Source organism: Mauremys reevesii, linkage group 2 (assembly GCF_016161935.1).
Source record: "Mauremys reevesii isolate NIE-2019 linkage group 2, ASM1616193v1, whole genome shotgun sequence".
Classification (NCBI taxonomy): Eukaryota; Metazoa; Chordata; order Testudines; family Geoemydidae; genus Mauremys; species Mauremys reevesii.
Window position 1 is genome coordinate 45,174,852 of NC_052624.1, and position 22,176 is coordinate 45,197,027.

The following is a 22,176-nucleotide window of genomic DNA, read 5'->3' on the forward strand; positions in this document are numbered from 1 at the left end:
CTCCCCTCCCACACACATTAACAGACTTTAAACAAGTGGGGAAAGTATATAACCACATACTCCTTCTAAAGTTTGTCCTAAATAACCTACTAAAATGGCAAACAAAGAATTTGAAAAGTATATAATTATTCAAGAATTTAAATGTAGGAGATATCACAATAATAAAGAAGTCAGCTTGATACAACAATTTTAGGTAAAAAATAATGACTTTCTTGATTTCATATCTTACATGCACTGTAAGCAGATAATGTATTTTTAGCTTATTAAAAAATGCTTCTTTCCCACTGTAGAAATCAAGAAAAAAAGGCATTGAGGGTTTGAGTGTTTGTGTGGGGAATTTTTGGACTCAAGACATTTTGAAAAGACATACAGAATTACAAACCAACTTCTAATAAGAAACTAACCATTCAGTCTCTCAATTTATGGTACATTCAGAATGATGATATTTTCAGAAACAGATAATTATATCACAAGCTTTCATCTTGTTCACAAATAAAAATGCTTTTTTATGCATCGGCTATTTAGAATTTTACTGACTGTGTATAGAGTTTTAAAGCTTTCACTTTGTTGGTCAGGTAATGCATGCCTGTCATTGTTAATACTCTGATCAACTGATCTATCATTTCAGCAGGAGTTAGAGCTTTGTTTTCACTTTTCCAGATCTCCAGTGCCTGGAGGATTTTCTCTTCCAATACAAGAGTCCTAAACAGAAAAAATAAAAATGCTAATGAGAAGATGTTTGAGAAAGTCAAAGGCAATATTTTGATAGTATATGTATATAACATATTTGATTATATCACTATCACAATTGTTTATTACATGACATAAAAACAGTAACAGAAACTAAATTATACTAAGAATAAGACTATTTTGTAAGCTTTTCTTTGTAACTAACCTGTTATTTTCAAGAGATTTAATTTCAGCACTATTAAATTGCAGTTTCTGGCAGAAAAATTCAAAATTTTCAAAGGAAACGTTCCCAGAAATTATCTTAAATATCTTCTGCAAAATTTTCCCTGGATATAAACATATTACAAGTGTTATGCTTTATCAAATGAAACTAATATAATTTATCTAACATTCACCATTTGTACAACTATTAATCTTTTTTCAGTTGTGGATGCCGCTTATCTGTTACAAGACTCTGGTTATTGCAAAGACATGCAGCAGCGAGAGAGTGCAGGACTGAAAACTAGCAGGTTCTCGGTACGGCACAGACAGACAGTATTGTGACTGTAGCAGGGAGCTAATTGACGGGGGAGGAAAGGGAAAACACACACACAGCACTCAGACCAGGGCAGGGAGCTGAGATGTGTCTGACATAGCAAATGACCAGAGACTCACAGAACAAGGACGTGGAGTCACGTAGGAAGTTGAGAAAAAACAGGCAGGGTGCATATTATTGGTACACTGGTGAAACTGTAGAACAAAACACACCAGTGAGATGAATGGGTAAGTTCATGCATCTCAATTGTTTCAGGCTGTATTTATGGCCATGAGGCTTTCTCGCTGAGTTGGGAAAAAGCCACGGGGATGAATGAAGCAGTTCACACACCTAAACACATCTTTTATGTACTAATTCAAAGTGCTCTGAAATCCATATGTATCATCAGATTAGCTTGAAAGTAGGTGTGCCACTTCAGGGTGCCTAGTAGTCTGAGATGCAAATTTTTAGTCATTTTGTTAAGGGATTCCCAAGATACAGGCTTAGCAAAATTACTTGTTTTAAAAATGATGGCTCAGTACATGTCAAAAATATACAGTACATGCACAGGGATGAGAAACGCAGAATAGGCAGATTTGGTACAGGCAGAGACCAACAATGCTGAGACCAGGATAAGTATCTTATCTTCACTACAGGGAGATCGATGCTGCTGCAGTCGGTGAGGCAGGGATCGATTTAGCGGGGCTAGTGAAGACCCACTAAATCAATGGCAGGGCGCTCTCTGGTTGACCCTGGTACTCTGCCTCTCCGAGAAGAGTAAGATAAGTTGACTGGAGAGCGTCTCCCATTGACGCAGCGCAGTGAAGACACGGGGGTAAGTTGACCTAAACGACATTGACTCCAGCTATGTTATTCACATAGCTGGAGTGGCGTAACTTAGGTTGACTTACCTCAGTAGTGAAGTCAAGCCCAAGATCAGCTATGCTTCATGCATAGCACAGAGATGCAGGATTGACACCAACAGGGAAGGAGAACATGCCATTGAGATGAACTGGGCAGTTTATACTTCTGTAAGCCTCCTATAGTACCCAGGTGTGAGCATAAGGCTTTTGCAGCTCCCCTTTCTCCCTACTTAGGAGAAAGAGCTTTGGAACTCCCTATCACTCACTCCTGGAGACAAAGAGTGCATCCAGTGTGGGGTATGAACTTTACGGATGGCTCTAAAGCTCTGGCTACTTCTCCCCATCCTTCTTGGTGATGTCTCCAGCTGATAGATACGTTTTTTAAAATTGGAGCTGGCCAAAAAATGGGAATCCCTTCCCACTTCTGAGGGGAGGCAGAGAGGCTCTCTGCCTTTTGAGCTGCTGAAGCTGAACCTGGGAGGGAGGCTGCTGAAGCTGTGGTTAGGTCCTATGATGATGTCCCATCCTAACCACATCAGCCACAGCATCAGGGTCTCATTCACCTGCACATCTACCAATGTGACATGTGCCAGCAATGCCCCTCTGCCATGTACATTGGCCAAGCTGGATAATCTCCATGCAAAAGAATAAATGGACACAAATCTGACATCAAGAATTATAACATTCAAAAACCAGTAGGAGAACACTTCAATCTCCCTGGACTCTCAATAACAGACTTAAAAGTGGCAATTCTTCAACAAAAAAACTTGAAAAACAGACTCCAATGAGAAACTGCTGAACTGGAATTTATTTGCAAACTGGATACCATCAAATTAGGCCTGAGTAAAGACTGGGAGTGGATGGGTCATTACAAAAACTAATTTCCCCCTGCTAATACTCACACCTTCTTGTCAACTGTTTGAAATGAGCCACCTTGATTACATTGGCCTCATTAGCACTGCAAAAGTGATTTTTCTTCCCTTGATATTCACCCCTTCTTGTCAACTGTTAAGAATAGCCCACTTCCACCTTAACTGAATTGGCTCGTTAGCACTGACCCCCCCCAACTTGGTAAGGCAACCCCCATCTTTTGATGTGCTGTGTATTTATATCTGCCTCTGTATTTTCCACTCCATGCATCTGATGAAGTGGGTTTTAGCACATGAAAGGTTATGCACAAATAAATTTGTTAGTCTCCAAGGTGCCAGAAGGACTCCTCGTTGTTTTTGCTGATACAGACTAACATGGCTACCACTCTGAAACCTGTCAAAAAGCAACGGAACCCACTATCAAAAACTTTGTTGAAGTGGAGGTATTAGCAGCCAGAAACCTGTGAGATCCAGGAAATACATTCAACCAAATAAAACACATACATTAGAAAATCAGGAAATGCGGAGTTAAGTTATGACTCCTACACCATAAAATCTTAACACTGCCCCCTTTGATCACCACCATATAGGGTCACTCAGGCAGAATTGTGTCATGCCACTCTCTAATATATTTGGTGGTTAACCGAGTAAGGTGAAGAAGAGAATTGTTGGGGAAACGCTAAAGAAGTTTTAAGTATTTAAACTCCTCTGATTCCTGCCCCAAGGTATCCATATATGGGGGATCACATTGCCATACCCTTCACTTAGTCTTCTTATCCAGGATGATATCTGTTAACCTGCCTCTACTGCTCCCTGGACCAATGGTGTTGCACAGAGCACAGTAAGGGCCTGTGGGAGAGTATGAACAGGTGTTTGGATTTGGAGTTGTGTGGGGGGGCAGAGAAAATGGCAGATAGTGTTAGGGAAGGGTGAGGTACTACTTCATTCCTAGTGCCTATTGCTATCTTCAGAGGGTCAGAGTTAGTAGGGGAAAGGGGCATAATGATGCTAACTCTGTATTTCCTGGTTTTCTATGTTTTCGTTTCAGTGTATTTCCTGGATCCAGGTTTCTGGTTTTGACTGTCAACTTCTCCTTTGGAAGGATACTAGGCACAGCTAAGCAGACTTAACTCCCCTTTAACCATGTTTTTGTTACTTAGTATTAAGAATAACTGTATGCAAGACTCTAAGGCCTGGTCTACACTTGGGGCGGGGGGAGGGAGGATCGATCTAAGATATGCAACTTCAACACAATAAAACTTCTTAAAAACCTTATAAACTTGATACCTGTCATGGGGGGCTGCCCCATTATAGAGAGTCAGAGCCCAGGCTACCTGTGACAGACGTCTGTAAAGGAGGAGGAGCCAACCCAGACTGGACATAATTAGTTACCTAGGTGGCTGGTTGGCAGTTAATTACCTAATAAGCCTGAAAGGGATTACCTGGGCTCAGCTGCATCAGAATATCCCAGAGATCAGTGGTTAGAGCACCTAGTGTGAGGTAGGAGACCCCTGTTCAAATCCTTTCTCCCCATCTGACATTTAACCTGGGTCTCCCATATCATAGGTGAGTGCTCTAACCACTGGGCTAAAAGTTATCAGTTAGGCATCACCACTATTTTCTCCTCCTCCAGCCATTTTCTGTGGAGTGAGACAGACACTTAACTTAGTCCCACAAGAAATGCCTTAGGCACCTCAACTGCCTGACTCCAGGCAGCTGGTTCCCATTCATGGATCACTAAGCAGAGATAGACATCTCCCTGCAGCCTGGAATTAGGCACCTGTCTCCAAGGGGGGAAGGAGGGCTTAGGACATACCCCTGTTATCAACAGCTCCTACTGGCTAGCTTAGGCAGCTCCCTGCATAGCATGTTGGCTTTTGCAGATCCCATTCCAAGGCAACCAAGATGTCTAACTCAGGCTTTGTGGATTGAAGTTTTGTTCCTGTGACATTTAGGGGCCTAAAAGTTAGGCGTTGCAATGCTGAGGATTGTAGCACCTAAGTCCCTTTGTGGATATGGGCCAAAAGAGCCTAGAACATGTGCTCCTAGGGACATGGAACTTGTGGGAGAGCTCACCGGAAAAGGTAGACTACAAAGTGTGTTCCTAGAGAAAGGAGATTCCTAAGGAAAGAGCTAAAGTTTGCAGGCCTCCAGGAATCCCTGATCTCAGTGAATGAGTCTCTCAAACAGTGGCAGGAAGCACATCCCATCAAGAATTACATGCTGCCTTGGAGAATAGGTGCAGTTGACAGATCTCTGTGGACTCCTGGCTCCAGGGAAGGATTTTTCCCGGGTAGCTATAAGAGGCCTGATTCCAGGGAAGGTACTTGAGCCAAGAGAACCCCGATGGTTAAGGGCCTGGATGGAGAGGAGAAGTGGATTCAGGTGGGAGCAGATAAACTAAGACTGACTCTCTCTCCCATCTCAGATGCTGGGATGAAGGGTTATTTGTATTCTTGTTGGGCCTTAGTTAATAAACTAGACTCCTCAGAAGCTTCATTGAGCATATTGATGGTGAATTAGGGGAAACTGAGGCAGGGAGTGCCTACAGTGATATGTTTGGCCAGAACGGGGTACAATCCAGCAGACACGCCATCTGACATTAACATTATTTGATCCCTACAAAATTAGGTAGACTGTAGATTATAATTAAATTCTGTTACCACTAACTGTGAGCATTAGGATGGGGACGAGGCAAGGGAAAACATTACAAATATGAAACATGAATTCTTACATTAGCAAAACACTGGATTTCTAATACCTACTACAGTAGGCTGTCTTTAACACTTAAACAGCGTGTTTTCCAGGATACTGCATTATAATATACTTGTTCTTAACATACCATCTCTTTCATCAGCACTCTCCAGGTAGCATACAATGGTATATAGTTGTTTTCCTTTACAGACTTCCTGTGGAGGTCTGATCAGAGGATTTCCATCAAAATTTATATCCTTCAGTGACTGAAGATGTTGGAGCCCACTCGGCAAACATATTAACTGATTTCCTGACAAAATACAAATAGTTAATTATATTTGTATTCTATTGAGCTAAAGAATTTCAGTACATGAGTAACAAAGCAATGAAATTCCTTTAAAATTATTTGTTGATTCTGATAATAAGTTCAGCCGTGTACAGAGTCCCTGCCTCAAGATGTTTGCAATATAGGGAATCTTTCCATTGACTTTAATAGGCTTTGGATCAAGTTCATAATGGAGATATAAGTTAGAAAGGTCCAGACACAAATAATAGATCAGGTGCTTGTAAAAGTTTGAAATAGAGTTGGAATCTTCAGGGCTGCCCGGGTCGGGGGTGGGGGGGGGGAAGTGGGGCAATTGGTCCCGGGCCCCGCAGGGGCTCCGCGAGCCGCTCTGAGTTTTCGGCGGTGGGCCCTTCACTTGCTCCAGGTCTTCGACTGCGGGTCCTTCAGTGCAGTGGAAGACTCGGCGTGAGTGAAGGACCCACTTCTGAAGTGCTGCCAAAGCCTCAGAGCGCTGCCTGGTAAGTACAAGCCGGGGCGGGGGGGCACGAGCGACTATAGGCGGCACTTAGGCTGCTCTACCATCGCCACTTCATTCTTCAGTGGCAATTCGGCAGCGGGTCCTTCCCTCCGAGAGGGACCCGCTGCTGAACTGCTGCTGAAGATCTGGCCCTGCCCCAGGCCCCCTGAATCCTCTGGGCAGCCCCGGGAATCTTACAGAAGTCATTGTTAGAACTTATGGAGGAAGTGTGTCTTCAGGAGACATTGAAGGAAGAGATGGAGATCCATTAGTAGAGGCATAAGAAAAAGGAGACTGCTCCAGTGGAAGAAGAGGAGTGAAGACAAGAGTGAATAATACAAAGGAATCAGGAGAAGCAGAGAAAGAGATAGGAGGCTTGGAAAATGAGGAATAGAGGGGAACAATAATGAAAGCAGAAAAGCAAATAGGAGAGAAGTTGATCAGGGCCTTGAGGGTGAGAAGAAATTTGAACTCAGTGCAGAAAGGTAGGGAATGCCAGTGAAGAGACTTGAAGAGAAGAGTAATAAGATCAGAGTAACGAAACAGAAAGAAATTCTGAACTGGTTACTCCTTACACTGGTGTAAGTAAAAGGAAAATCATTTACATAATGCTAATCAGGGAACATTTAAATAACTTCCAAATCAGGACTTCTAAGCAGCCCAGCTGACTGTAAAGTACAGTGGATGAGCAGGAAGAGATGCATAACCTTCACTCAACCGGGACACTGGGGGAGAGAACTTCAACGCAAACTGCCATATTCCTTTACAATCCCAACTCCAGCACAGTGCAGGTGGCTGAGATTTTTGAGGTTTTATGTTCAACAGAAAAATAAATTGGGAGTAGGTTTCCCCTCAAGCATATAAAAGTAAACTTATATTTAAAAACATATTCTATACCCTTTCAGAATCGTCAAATAAAATATTTCAGAAGTGGTAGAGCACTAGAGTTTGGCTTCAATAGAACTTAACTCTCAGCTGGACTGTCATTTGATTTTAAGACAAAATGTCTATTTATATATGCTCTACACTAAAGAAAATTCAGATTAAATTTTTCTTAAAGAAATCAATTACCAATTCACAAATTTTGAATAATCTGTTGTTGTTATAAAACACTGAACTATGAAGGGGATGAGGGGCTTGAGGTGTGAGAGGGGACTCCAAGCAGGGGTCCTGGGGTTCTGGCGGCACTTACCACAGCTCAGAGGAAGCGACCGCCAGGTCCCTGCAGCCTCTAGGCACATAAATGGTGAGGTAGCTCTGCGCGGTGCATGCTGCTTTCGCATCCGCAGGAGCCACCCCCCGCAGCTCCCATTGCTTGCAGTTCCTGGCCAATTGGAGCTGCAGAAACCCCAGTGCCTAAGGGCTGCAGGGACTTGGCAGCAGCTTCCGGGAGCCACGCGGAGCTAGGGCAGGCAGCGAGCCTGCCTTAGCCCCAGGCTCCCACTGCACTGCGGACCAGATTGTTTTCAACCAGGCATTCCAGTCGAAAACCAGACGCCTGGCAACCCTATCTGTTAGGCATCCTCTGAGCACACTTACCAGATCTAGGCCCATGCAAAATCCAGAAAAATCCTTAAAAATTTTAGCTCAGGATTAGGGGGTATTTTAACAACTGAATTAGAGTCATTCTCTCTCCCTCTTTCGCTCTATCCCAATGACTGTTCTACTGTGGATAAATACTTAAAGCATCATTGGGTTAGAGAGAGAAAGTGAGATAGACACTCTCCTCCTGAGAGGTGGGAGACCCCCTAGTTCCAGTCCCGCTGTTCTAATCACTCTTCTGTAATTTATCCACAGCAGAACCGCTTTAACAGGAGAGACTAAGCATGAAGGGGCATGCGAATGTTTAGCATATCTGGCACATAAAAGGTATTTGCAAGCTTATTTTTTTAACAATGTGCACTTAATTGTGTGTTTTAACTATGTTATCCTCAAAAGGAGAATAAAAATATATACAGACAGATGGTTTTAAACTTCATCTATGGCAGCTCACTGGTGCAACATTTATTCACAGAAAATCAATAGGAAAAAAACTAAGTCAATACATAAACTAATAATACTAATAACAACAACAACAATAATAATAAAAGCAAGTATCTGGAAAAATACTGGTTAGCTAATACTAATAGCTAATTACTTTAAATCAGAGAATATATTATATATTAAAAATTATCCATTTGCACATGGCAAAGTAGATATTTGGAAGATTTGAAGACTCAGCCATAATACAAAAACTCACATTGTTGTCAACCTGGAGCATGGGGCCTCAGTGCTAGAGAGGGTTAAATGAGCACAGGTACTGTAGGAAGCGTTACCCAGACTCCTTGTGCTCTGTCCTCCATCCTTAGTGGCACCTGGAGGAGGCAGTGGGCTGGAAGGGGGATGGATGCTGGGTCTGTGCAGCTCCTGAGCCCCAGCCAGTTTGCAAACCTAAGTGTTGTCAGCCTTGTCCCGAGCATGTGCAGCTGCAGCAGGCAGCCGCACACTGGGGATGTGAACCAGGCAGTGAGAAGCAGGGGTGCCATTTCAGATTTGGGTGGGGGCAACTTTAACTGTAATTCCAGGGACTACTTAGGCACCTGAAAACACAAGTTTTTGTGCAGATAATAGTTTAGAAATTAGCTGAGAGAAGCACTGTATTTAATTAGTATATAAAGAAAGAAAAATATATATATAAACACCAATATATATTTTAAGTTTATATGTAAATTTAGAACAACCAGGAGATAATACAGCAAGATATTCCCAATCCCAAGACTTGAGGTATCAGTTTTGGAGCCTTAACACAGCTATCAGAAACACGAGCTTGATACTGTGTACATTATCTTTAGTTGAGATAAACAAATATACTAAAAATCTTCTTACTTTCTCTAACAGACACAGTCTGCGTTACTGCCATTATCTATTCTATTTTAGTCAACTGTTTTTCACTCCACTAAAAACATATTTACTTAATTTTAACATAAGTGATTAATCTTTCTTTTATTAAGAATGTGATTTTATTTTTCTAATTATTTTGGCATTTATGTTTACCAATCACAATCATGTACGTGACTCAATAACATTTGACTCCATCATTTCTATTGGTATCACACTTGGAACCACATTTAATTTCGTACAAATTTTAAGTTATTTTATAGATATAATTAAAAATACAATTTGAAAATAAGTAGAGCTGTTGAGCAATTAAAACATTAATTGTGTGATAAAATTAATTATGATTAATCATACTGTTAATAATACAATTTATTTAAATATTTTTGGATGTTTTATACATTTTCAAATATATTGATTTCAATTACAACACAGAATACAAAGTGTACAGTACTCACTTTATATTTATTTTTTATTACAAATATTTGCACTGTAAAAAACAAAACAAATTGTATTTTTCAATTCACCTAATACAAGAACTCTAGTGCAATCTTTTTATTGTGAAAGTTGAACTTACAAATGTAGAATTATGTACAAAAAAACTACATTCAAAAATAAAACAATGTAAAACTTTAGCACCTACAAGTCCACTCAGTCCTACTTTGGTTTGGTTACAATTTGCTAGAGATAATGCTGCCCGCTTCTTGTTTATAATGTCACCTGAAAGTGAGAACAGGCATTCACATGGCACTGTTGTAGCTGGGGTTGCAAGATATTTACGTGCCAGATGCACTAAAAATTCATATGTCCCTTCATGCTGCAACCACCATTCCAGAAGATATGCGTCCATGCTGATGACGGGTTCTGATTGATAATGATCCAAAGAAGACCCATATTCATTTTCATAATGAGTCAGATGCCACCAGCAGAAGGTTGATTTTCTTTTTTGGTGGTTCAGCTTCTGTAGTTTCCGCATCAGATTGCTGCTCTTTTAAGACTTCTGAAAGCATGCTTCACACTTTGTTCCTCTCAGATTTTGGACGGCACTTCAGATTCTTAAACCTTGGGTCAAGTGCTGTAGTTATCTTTAGAAATCTCACTTTGGTATCTTCGTTGTGTTTTGTCAAATCTGCAGTGAAAGTGTTCTTAAAAAGGAACAACATGTGCTGAGTCATCATCAAAGACTGCTATAATACAAAATATATGGCAGAATGCAGGTAAAACAGAGCAGGAGACATACAATTCTTCCCCAAGGAGTTCAGTCACAAATTTAATTAATGCAATTTTTTTTTAAACCAGCATTAAAACCTTTTAACATAAATACCTTGCAATGCTGCCTACAAAAGTGCCATGCAAATGCCTGTTCTCACTTTCTGGTGACATTGTAAATAAGAAGAGTGCAGCATTATCTCCTGTAAATGTAAACAAACTTGTTTGTCTTAGCGATTGGCTGAACAAGAAGTAGGACTGAGTGGACTTGTAGGCTCTGAAGTTTTACATTGTTTTGTTTTTGAGTACAGTTATGTAACAAAAAAAATCTACATTTGTAAGTTATACTTTCAGGACAAAAAGATTGCACTAAAGTACTTGTATGAGGTGAATTGAAAAATATTATTTCTTTTATCATTTTTACAGTGCAAATATTTGTAATAAAAATATACTTTGATTTCAATTACAACAGAGAATACAATATATATGAAAATGTAGAAACATGTCCAAAATATTTAATAAATTTCAATTGGTATTCTATTGTTTAACAGTGCAATTAAAACTGTGATTAATCATGATTCATTTTTTAATCACAATTAATTTTTTGAGTTAATTGGGTGAGTTAACTGCGATTCATCGACAGCCCTACTTTATAAGTTAAAAGGAACACCCATTAAGAAACCAATAGATGTCTAGTACATGGCATAGGTGCAATTTATTCATGGGATTAAATTCTATTTACATTTGTGCAGCCAGTCATCATCAGCTTCAGCTTCCCCATGGTTTTAATATGTACCACAGAACACATTAGAGTAGCCTGGTCTTTAGGTGACAAATGTATGGAAAACTTTAGTGAAAGCCCACAACCAAATTAGATGGTTACAGTCATCTCACCAGGTGCAAATGGAAAGAACTGATTTTGCCTACAGCTGTTAACTGAGCAAGCACCATATTGTGAAACTCTGTTATAAATAGCAGCACCAAAGTACTTCTTTAATTTGCTTCCCCATAACCTATTGACAATTACTTCAATTTTGTCTGGGAATTATCCTCATCCAATCTCATACAGAAACTGTTTGAGGCTCAGAAATGATGGAGATATAGAGCTGGATATCATCAGTATTCTGAAACCAGTGTAGGCCATGTCTCCTAAATAACCTTTATAATGACCTGAAATACAAGTTGTACAGGAGGGCTGACAGAGTAAATCCTGTTGTACCACACATGAGACCAACCTGGAAGCAAATAAGCAATTTGTCCCAAACTACCCTCAGGGTTCTCTTTAAAAAGAAAACAAAAACCAAAAAAACAAAGACACTTAAGAGTTAATATATATAATCTTGCTAGGAACTAGAGTTGTGTCAACAACACCTCTTGGCAAATCGTATCAAAGGCAGCAGGTAGATCTAAAAGATTCAGGATGAACACTCCTCATCTACTATTAGGAGGAGACCACCAGCATCAGAGTTTCTGTCTCAGACCCAAGCTTAGAACTCGATTGACTGGAGACAAGGAAATCTGAGGACTCCAGTGACCACCATCATTGCCTCATTACCATCTCAGCCAATGTTTCCATGAAGGGAAGACTGTGGGCAGGTCAATAGTTAGTGAGACTGTCAACATCAAAAGGTGATTTCTTGAGATGAGACCTTAAAATAGCATCTACTAGCACTTGCCCCCAAGGGAGATGCTGAGAATCTCTACCAACAACAGAACCAGTGCTTCCCAAACAACCAAGAATAGGTCCTATTCATAGACTTTAGCTCTGATAGTCCTAAGTGCTTCCAGAAACTTAGGCCTGAATCCACAAAGGGACTTAGGCATTGTGACACTGAACTTTTAGTTGTCTAGAAAACCACAGAAAGAGCACTGTGATCTATAAAGCCTGAGTTAGTCAGAGCAGGAACTTGAACCAGTGGTACCCTAACCACTGGGTTAAAGGGAAAGCCTCCTTTTTACACACACACACACACACACACTTGTTTTGTGTATCTCTAGTGGCCTCTGAGCATGCTCAGGCCCTGCACATGACTTAGGCAGGGGATATCCTATCTTCCCCCAAGTCATGGATTGCCTTGGGGCTTAGATGAGAGATAGGTGTTCCAGAAGCCTAGAAAATGGGGCAGGAATATGTATGCCCAGGGGCAGAAACATAGGCACCTAGGAAACTTTTATTGCAAAAACTTATATGCCAATGAGGTTAAGTGGCAGCCAACCAAGAGCCTGGTGGATTGCAGTGGTGCCTATAAACGGGACTTAAGCCCCTAAACCTGAGGCCTTGTGGATACAGGTCTTAGTGAGCAAGAACAGTTGAATCTCAAGTAAATGTTTGTTCCCACAAGATATTATACTGTGAGTGTAAAGGCAGATAGCTCAGTTTGGAACCAAGTAATATTATCCACAAAATAATAGGAATTCCTCCCACCGAAAAAACAACAATCAACTCTGTAACTGACTGGAAGCCACCTAGAATAACTATTAATACTTAGAAGCAGCAAAGAATCCTGTGGCACCTTATAGACTAACAGATGTTTTGCAGCATGAGCTTTCGTGGGTGAATACCCACTTCTTCGGATGCCACTGCTTGCATCCGAAGAAGTGGGTATTCACCCACGAAAGCTCATGCTGCAAAACATCTGTTAGTCTATAAGGTGCCACAGGATTCTTTGCTGCTTCTACAGAACCAGACTAACACGGCTACCCCTCTGATACTATTAATACTTAATATCTGCCATCTCACATGTGTCTCATGCCTTTAATAGTCTCACATTCATTTGAAAGTAAAATCAGATCATGTGTGCAATTCCAGAGTTAGGTCCCTGCAACAGACATGCTAGGAGATGCTAAACTTGAGAGAGGTTCTATAGTATGAAGACACCAAAGATACTGCAGTATACATGAAAAATGGGAAGTTGTATTTTCTCTCTCCCTCAACCTGTTTGCTTATTTAATATATTTATAGACTCCGCTGGCTCAATATTTTTATGCTCGCATTCAATAACGGATGGGGACCTGATACGTACCACTCAGATTGAGTTGTTGTAGATCACTCAATGATGTAACAGATTTGGGAAGCTGACTAATGTAATTATTATTTGCAGTTAAGCTGACCAAGTGTTTCAGTTTCCCTATGCCTTCTGGAATGTCTTTTAATGCATTGTGAGATATATCCAGCTCTCTGAGGCAAGTCAGTTTAGACAGCTCCTCTGGAAGTTTAGTTAACTGGGAAATAGATAAAATAATTGCTACATTTACTCATTTATTTAGTAAATGACAGTATTTTCTTGCATAAAAAGCTGAAAAGGTAATTTTTCCTACTTATAGAATGATGTTCTGTAACTCAGTTCCACCAATAAAAACTTATAGCCTTCCATTCTGATGGATAATTATTTGTTTTCCAGTAAGAATTTTGGTGATAGGCAGGGCTGGCTCAGGCTTTTTTGCCGCACTTTGGCGGCAGCTGCTCTACTGTGCCGCTTCATTCCTCGGTGGCAATTCGGTTGTGGGTCCTCCGCTCCAAGAGGGACCCACCGCCGAATTGCCGACGAAGACCCAGACATGCCGCCCCTTCCCATTGGCTGCCCCAAGCACCTGCTTCGTTCGCTGGTGCCTGGAGCCAGCCCTGGTGATAGGCATAGAATCAGCAGAAGAATTTTCTCTAGATAAAATAAAATAGTATTTCTATCAATGCTGATAACAATTGTACTATGGGATAGTGTCTGCATTGTTGGAACTGGAGGAGGGGAATCTTTTGATTAATTATTTGATTAATAAATGTGACTAAAGAAGTGATTTTGCCCTCTTTGAAGAAATTGAAAAAAATCACATTTTCTCTCCTTTGTTTTGTAGTCAGAATGAAAAGAAATATTTATTCTCTTCTATGCTTTTCCTTTTATAGCAGTGGGACAGTAAAATGGAATGACTTTTTTTTTTCTTCTCTGTACAGTGAATAGGATTACCATACTAATTGGAAATGGAACAGATCTGTTAGATCACCAAGTCTATTCCCCTGCAAGTGAAGGATGTAGTACCCTCATAGAAGTCATATATATATTTACACACACAAAAGAAAGGAGAGCCCTGTAAGAAACCAGATGTTGAAATGCTGATTCAGCAAATTTTGGTGACAAGAGAGATTAAAATAGCCAATATTATTTTATGAGTGAGCTCCAGAAGTTTTTCAGCAAATGATTGTGTGTCCTTACACTTTAAATTTATAAGTGCTGGGTTATGAGAAGGAAGGGCTTGCTTCAGAAACAATAACAGTGTTTGTTTCCATTTCCATTGGTGGTAGAGTGTCACAATGCTAACTCCTCTCCATGACAACTACTCATCTGCTATTTTAGTCTGAAGAGGAGGTAGACAGATTTTTTTTAGTGGAAAATTTCTTAGTTCTGCTCCTTAGCACAAAAGAAACAAGCAGTCCAGAAAATTAGACTTTAGAAGTCTGAGGCAATTTTCTCTATTACAAGTAAAATATCTTGTGTAACCATCTGTGCTGAAATGAGTGAGACTGCAATGATAAATATTGTGTTTGTCTAAATCCTGTTTCAACACACAGAATAGAAATTGTAAGGTTTTATTCCTTTCACACAGAAGATTCCTAGAAGTGGGATTATTTGCATAATTCTGATTGGTCATTTTGGTTGTCAATATTCATCAGAATAGGAGGCACCTGAGTCCACACTGCAGGTGCAACTGGAATAGAATATACTTATATTATTGCTGATCAAACTAATTCAGTTTTTATCAAAATGACAAACTGAGAGATTCCTGAGTTACATAAATGTGAGGTCAGAATCAGACCTACATCACTGAGAATATTTTAATCAATTCATAACCAAAAAGTTACAAAAGACATTTTCAATCAGTAGCCAATTACATTTATGTTACATTTTAGCCCATTTACAAACTATTCCTGTTCTTTGCTAACTGTAGGTGCATTACAAAAACCCTTAGAAGAAATTCTACTATTAATTTTTCAGTACAGCAATCTGTATGTGGGTTTTTTTGCCCAAAGAAAACAATGTTCTCTTACCTTCAATCCGTTTATTTGGCACAACTTGAGTTTCTCCAGTGATGAAAGATGACATATTTCAGATGGAAAAGATACTAACTGATTATTTGACAAATTTAAATCTTTGATCATTTGCAGATTACAAATATCTGAGGGAATGCACTGTATTTGATTCTCTGAAAGATCAAGTTTCTGTAAACTATTTAAAGCACACAGTTCCCTGGGAAATGAGACAAATTTGTTGTGGTATAAAAGAAGGACCTGGAGATACTTCATATTAGATACCTCTTTTGGAATGCTATTTATTTCATTTTCACTTAAATCTAAGTAAATTAGTTTTGTAAGTCTGCACAAGTGTTCAGAAAAATAGGACAGTTTGTTTCTATTTAATTCTAGGTGCTCCAAATTTTCAATAAAAGAAATTTCAGTTATTATTTCTGAAATATAGTTTCCACTGAGGTTTAAGATTTTAAGAGCAACCAGTGCACACAATCCAACTGGAAACTGAGAAAGTTTGTTATAGCTCAAGTCGACTTTAATTATCTGCATGCAATTTTTTATTTCAACAGGAATGCACGTTAATGCATTTCCAGAAGCTTCTATAATGGAGAGGTCTTTAATACGTGATATCTGTTCATCTAGGTTATCCATTTGATTTCTACTTATGCAAAGTTCCCTTAAACGTTTAAGTCTGTGCATCCTATTAGGAAGTTGTGTTAGCTGATTGCCATGAAGAATAAGACATTCCAGCATTGTACAATTGCAAAGATTCTCTGAAATGTTTTTGAATAAATTGTTGGCAAGACTAAGAACTCTAAGTTCTTGCAAATTCTCAACTTTGTCTGAAAGAACTTCCAACTTGTTATCATCCAGTCTGAGTTTTTGTAGTTTTGCTAGTTGAAAAAGCTGCACAGGCAGAAATATAAGTTTGTTGTGATTCATTGAAAGTGCTTGTAATCTCCTGAGCTCTTTAATGTCCTTAGGTAAACTCTGAATCAGGTTCCCCGAAATGCTGAGTTTGATTAGATTTGGAAGGTAACAGAGGACCTTTGGGAATATTAAGATTTGATTGGAATCAAGGTTGAGTACATTCAAATTTTTCATGCTAACCATATTTTCTGGCAGTGTTTTTAAATGATTTACAGCAAGATCTAAAATTTCCAAGGTTTCAAGGCATTCCAAGGCAGCTGGGAATTCTTCAATGTTATTGTGACTGACAAAAAGTTGCTTAATATTTACAAGCTTAGATAACTCTTTAGGGAGACATGATAACTGGTTGTGACTGATGTTCAAAACTCTCAGTTTGTGAAGTAGGGAAATTTCAGGTGGCAATGCTATCAATCCATTTCCTTCAATGGATAGTATTTCCAGGTTTGTCAGATTACCTAAATTTTTATGTAAAGTTTTGATTTCATTGTTGTTTAAATGCAAATATTTTAACATTTGTATTTCAAAAACTACTTGAGGGATTTCCCTTAGTCCTTTAGCATTTAGTTTAACCATAAAGTCCCCATGTTTTACCTCATGCAATATATGTGTTGATACCTTTTCAGCTACTTCAGGATTCTCTTCTGATTGTAACTGATCTCTTTTAGCATCTCCTTCAACAACTTCTTGAGGGATTTGGTTTAATTCTTCAGCATCCCCTGTTTCCTGTAACACGCTTGTTGATAATTTTTGAAACACTTCAAGATTTTCTAGTGAGTGTAATGTGTCTTTTTCCACATCTCTTTCAGAGATCTTCTGAGAGATTTCCATCATCCCCTCAGCATTTAGATCAGCTAGGAATTCACCACTCTTTTTTTCAGGTAATATACTTGTTGAGAATACTTCAGCTATTTCAAAGTTTTCCGCTGATTGTACTTTGTCTCTTTTGGTATCTGTTTCAAAAACTTCTTGGGGGAGTTCCATCATTCCATCATCACTAAAATCAGCTATGTTTTCATCATCTTCTTTTTCATTTGACATACTTGTTGATAATTCTTCGATAATTTGAAAACTCTCAAATGATTGTAAAATGTCTTCACTAGCATCTGCTTCGGTAACTTCATGTGGAATTTCATTCAGTCCTTCAGTATTTAGGCCAACTATGAGTTCATCTTTTTTTTCAAGAGACCTTGCTGATGATTTTCCAGCCATGTCAAAATTCTCTACTGATTGTAATGAGTCTTTCCTAGCATCACTTTCAGAAACCTCGTGAGGGCTTTTGTTCAGTCCTTCAGTATTTAGGCTAGCTGCGACTTCATCCTCATTCTTTTCCTTCCTGCTTGTTGATAAATTTTCAGACATTGCGGGATGAATGGATCGTTAATTCCTTTCCTGTTATCTCTTCAGAAACTGAAAAATTGTAAGTGTGGAAACCATATGAAGCAACACGTTGTTTAACATTATGGGACTGAACTAGTGATTATAACAGAATTTTATAATAATAATGATTTTTAATGGAAATATGCACCCATCCATTTACTTGGGCTGTTTTCTGAAAACCGGATTTGGCTTTAATTCTGATGCTCATTATTTTTTTAGTACAGTCCTTTGCCATATAGATTTTCTTGACTAGAATAACAGAAAAACACAGCATCACAAACAACTCTAGATTTGTTCTGTGGGTTTCCATGATGTCACCAAATCCTGGGATTAAGTTGAAAGGGAATTGAGATGTCCCTTTGTTTTTATAAAATAATTAGATTAACACATTCAGATTGACAAATAATATGAAAAGTAAAAAAGGCCATTTTATTTAAAAAATAGGAGGCTAATTTTAGGCTCCTTAATCCATATTTAAGCACTCAAGTGACCTGATTTAAAAAATACTGTGCATCCAACAGGTCCTGTAAACGTATTAAGGTGTCTAAATATAAATTAAGCTGCTATTTTTGAAAATCTTGGCCAAAATGTTTACAATAAAAGCTCTAATCAAAATATCTTGATGTATGTTAGAAATTTCTTAAGTACCATCCTTAATATATATCTATATGGATGCATATGGACATATCACATAAAGTGATCTTCAACTAACTGAGGGTGGGATTTACAAAGGTACTTAGCCTCTTAGACCCCAGACTTAGGAATCTATACCCCACACTTAAGTGCCTAAATCCCAGTTTTATGCTCCACTGCGATTCACAAAACTCCCACCAAATGCTGTAGGCACTTAAACTCATTCAGTGTCTAACTTTTTAGGGTAAAACGTTCCGTAGGTACCTACATTTCTGCCTCTGAGTATGCATAATGCTGCCTCACTATATACATTCAGATGCCTACCTCCTGCCAAAGCCCTAGAGTGAGTCACAAACCTGGGGGGGTGTCATAAGTAGTTAGTTAAGGGTTAAGTTCTACCTGTAAAGGGTTAACACAGACCTGGTGAAACACCTGACCAAAGGACCAAACAGGGAAGAGAATTTGAAAATCCCAGAGAGCGGGAACTTGGGTCTCTGTGTTCTTTGTTCTGTGTTCTTAGCCGTCTGGAACTACACCAGCCCAGACGCTTAATCAAGTCTGCTCATCTTTCTGAACTAATTTCTTCTATTCAAGCTAGTGAGTATTAGAAGTACTGGGTAATTTCATATAAGAATTCTGTGTCTGCAATTCTGTGTGTTTGTATTGATTATTCGTAATTTTGCCTGTATTGTTTGTACTGAGGAAAAGGGAGAAATTTCTCCAGGGATTAATAAGATTAGACCCTATGAATGTCTATCTTGGATTCATAGAGATTGTGTATTTTTTCCTTTTTTTTATTCTTTTAACAAACTCTTTTAGATTCAGGACTTGGTTAAGTTCCTTACCTGTGGATTCAGGGGAAGGAAGCTAGGCGTCACTCTGTGGAGACAAGGGTTGTCTCCAAGCAGAGAAAGCAGGGAAGGGAGAGGAAAGTGAAAGGAATCTTTCTCCCTCTGTGATTTGATCTGTGCTTCCCCAGGAAAGTCTCTGGAAGGAGGAGGGGGGGGAACAGAGGGGTGTCTCGATTCACCGAATCAATCGAGTGGTGGCAGCGAAAAGGAAACCTACCCTAAGGGTTAGGGTGGGGGGAGAATACATGCGGGTCCCCATCTTTGAACCCAAAAGCTCAAAGTGGGGGTGAGACCCTATGACAGGGGGCAAAAGCATTCATTTCAGAAAGGGGACTGGACTCGGGCTCTTCCACTCATCAGGCAGGTGCCCTAGTCACCAGGCTACAGAATCATTCTCACTCTCATCTCACAGTATGAGTATTTATTCACAGTGGAAAAGCGTCAACAGAAGAGACTAAGGAAGCCCCATGTTAGAGTATCCCATAGCTCAGTAGTTAGAGCATTCTCCTGGTAGACCTCTGTTCAAATTCCTTCCGCCCCTCCATTCTCCCCAGTTAGAGGGGGCAATTGAACTTGTGTCTGCCACATCCCAGGTGGGTGCTCTAACCACTGGATTAAAAGTCATCAGGTCAGCACTTCCACCTCCTCTGTATGTAGAGCAAGGCAGAAATCTAACTAATTCTCACAAGAATCTACTTAGGTGCCTAAGCCACCTGACTGTAGGAGAAGGGTTCCTGTTTGTGGATCACTAGCAGAGATAGGCTTCTTTGATTTAGGTGCATAACTGAATAAGAGGAGCGAAGTTAAGGACACACTCCTATTGTCAGCATCTCCCATTGGCTAGTTTAGGGGATGCCCAACCTAGTTGTGGATTAGGGTGACCAGACAGCAAGTGTGACAAATCAGGACAGGGGGTGGGGGATAATAGGAGTCTATATAAGAAAAAGCCTCAAATATCGGGATTGTCCCTAATCGGGACATCTGGTCACCCTATTGTGGATTGCTGTCTAAAATGCATTCTCTCCCCATTCATTTTATAGGAGTCTCAGTGCCTAACTCAGGCTTTGTGTATCACAGTGTTGTTCCTGTGATTCCCTAGGCACCTAATAAGGCGTTGCATCACAATGCGTAAGTCCCTTTGTGGATCTAGCTCTGAGAACATTTAGATATAACTCATTACTCCTGACAATAAATTGGTTTTAAAATTATTTAAAATTGGTCCTATTCTCCTAATGAAGTCAAAACTCCCATAAGAGCAGCTGCTAGATGAATCACAGTTCTCTATCTTACTTAATATCTTACTTGAGTTACATTTTTATGATAAATGGGTATAGTTTTGGAAAGGGCTGATTTACTTCAGTATTTAGTACTTTACACTAAGCTTTCATGAGCACACAGAAATACAATATTTTCATGAGGGCCATGTGCAGGGCCGGCTCCAGACCCCAGCGCGCCAAGCAGGCGCGTGGGGCGGCATTGTCCCGGCAGGGCGGCAAGCGGCTCCGGCAGACCTTCCGCAGTCATGCCTGCGGGAGGTCCACCGGAGCCCCGGGAGGAGCGGACCTGCCGCAGGCATGACTGCCGACGGTCCCCTCTTCCCGCGGCTCCGCTTGAGCTCCTGCAGGCAGCTCCCGGAACCAGCGCACCCGCCGCAGACACTTCTGCCCCGGCCGCGGGACCGGGGAAGGGCGGCGAGCGCGCCGCCCTGCTTGGGGTGGCGTAATTTCTAGAGCCGCCCCTGGCCATGTGCCAGCCTCATTCCACAGGTGATGCTCCCATTGAGTCACACAAATTAGACATCCAGGGAGTCTATTTGGTCATCTAGTAAATTTGGTGGAGGCCAGCACAGGATTGTTCCCCAAAGTAACTATCCAAATGCTTTGTTGGGTCTAGCACTGAGTTACCAGGGGAGAGGCCATAGGCGCCAACTTATTCAGATCTTGGGGGGTGCTTAACCCCTGCTGTGCCCCAGGCCTGCCCCCATTCCACCCCTTCCTCCAAGCCTCTACCCCTGCCCCACCATTTCCCACCTCCGCCTCCCCTCTTTCTATCCCTCCCCCACCTCTTCCTGACCCTGCTCTTCCTCCTACCCCAGCACCTCCTGCACGTGGCGGAACAGCTAATCGTGGCAGGCGGGAGGTGCTGGGAGGGGGATGAGCTGGCCCGCAGGGCCACTGGCAGAGGGGCAGCACTGGGGTGGGGTGGAGGTGCTGACCCTCAAGGCTGCCTGTGGTGCTGAGCACCCAATATTTTTTTCCGTGGGTGCTCCAAGGATGGAGCACCCACAAAGTCAGCTCTTCCACAGCCGGGCAGTACTCCTCGCAGGGGTGCAGGAACAATTTGTATAGTGGGGGTGCTGAGACCCATTTAGCCAAACTGTATGGAGACCCCTCCAACCAGGCGTCACCCCTAGTTCCAGCACCTGGCTCCCTGTCAGCCGCAGCACCTGCTTTACCCTACAAACTCCCTTGTCAAGTCACTTCATCCCACACCGCTCCTAGCGCTGCTCCTGCCCCGCCCCCGCCAGCAGACGGCCCCCAAGGCTCCCTGGCCGCCACGCCACGGACTGAGGGCCACGGCTCTGCCCGCCACGCATGGGGCCGTTCGGCAGCCCGTCCCCAGCACCTGGCGCGGCCCCCAAGCAGGCGGATGAGAGGCGACGCCTCGGCCCCGCTAGCCCAGGGGCGAGAAAGGGGTGGACGGCGCGCAGCCGCGGACACACCCGCCTCCGGCGGCGGCAGCGGCGGCTCAGACGCTGCATCCAGTTGCTATGACAACAGGAAAAGTCTCTCGCTGGTACTGCGCAGACGAGTCTAGCGCATGCGCACAGCGGCGCTGCTGAAGATCAGTCT

At 41.1% G+C, this 22,176-nt stretch overlaps 1 protein-coding gene across 8 annotated transcripts; it reads right to left on the bottom strand.

Moving 5' to 3' along the window:
* Positions 1-149: 149 nt before the first annotated feature.
* Positions 150-22,093, bottom strand: LRRD1 (leucine rich repeats and death domain containing 1). 8 transcript variants are annotated; one of them, XM_039521717.1, is made up of 6 exons: positions 22,047-22,093; positions 15,555-17,870; positions 13,540-13,738; positions 5,779-5,940; positions 896-1,016; positions 407-702 (listed from the first exon to the last, which is right to left on the bottom strand). In XM_039521717.1, exons 2-6 carry the CDS (start codon positions 17,820-17,822, stop codon positions 522-524), a joined length of 2,931 nt encoding a protein of 976 aa, XP_039377651.1. In that variant the 5' UTR covers positions 17,823-17,870; positions 22,047-22,093; the 3' UTR covers positions 407-521. The 8 variants fall into 8 exon arrangements, with proteins under 8 accessions (XP_039377654.1, XP_039377651.1, XP_039377656.1 ...); XM_039521722.1 differs by having other exon boundaries at positions 17,079-17,870; positions 21,950-22,081; XM_039521721.1 differs by having other exon boundaries at positions 17,055-17,870; positions 21,950-22,081.
* Positions 22,094-22,176: the final 83 nt, after the last annotated feature.

Excerpts from the sequence above, each read along its gene's own strand:
- LRRD1 (XM_039521717.1), bottom strand. The coding sequence starts at position 17,822 with ATGTCTGAAAATTTATCAACAAGCAGGAAGGAAAAGAATGAGGATGAA. Across the intron at positions 5,941-13,539 it reads ACAACAACTCAATCTGAGTG|GAAATCAGTTAATATGTTTG; the intron begins GTACGTATCAGG and ends GTATTTTGTCAG. Across the intron at positions 1,017-5,778 it reads GAGTGCTGATGAAAGAGATG|GGAAAATTTTGCAGAAGATA; the intron begins GTATGTTAAGAA and ends GTTTATATCCAG.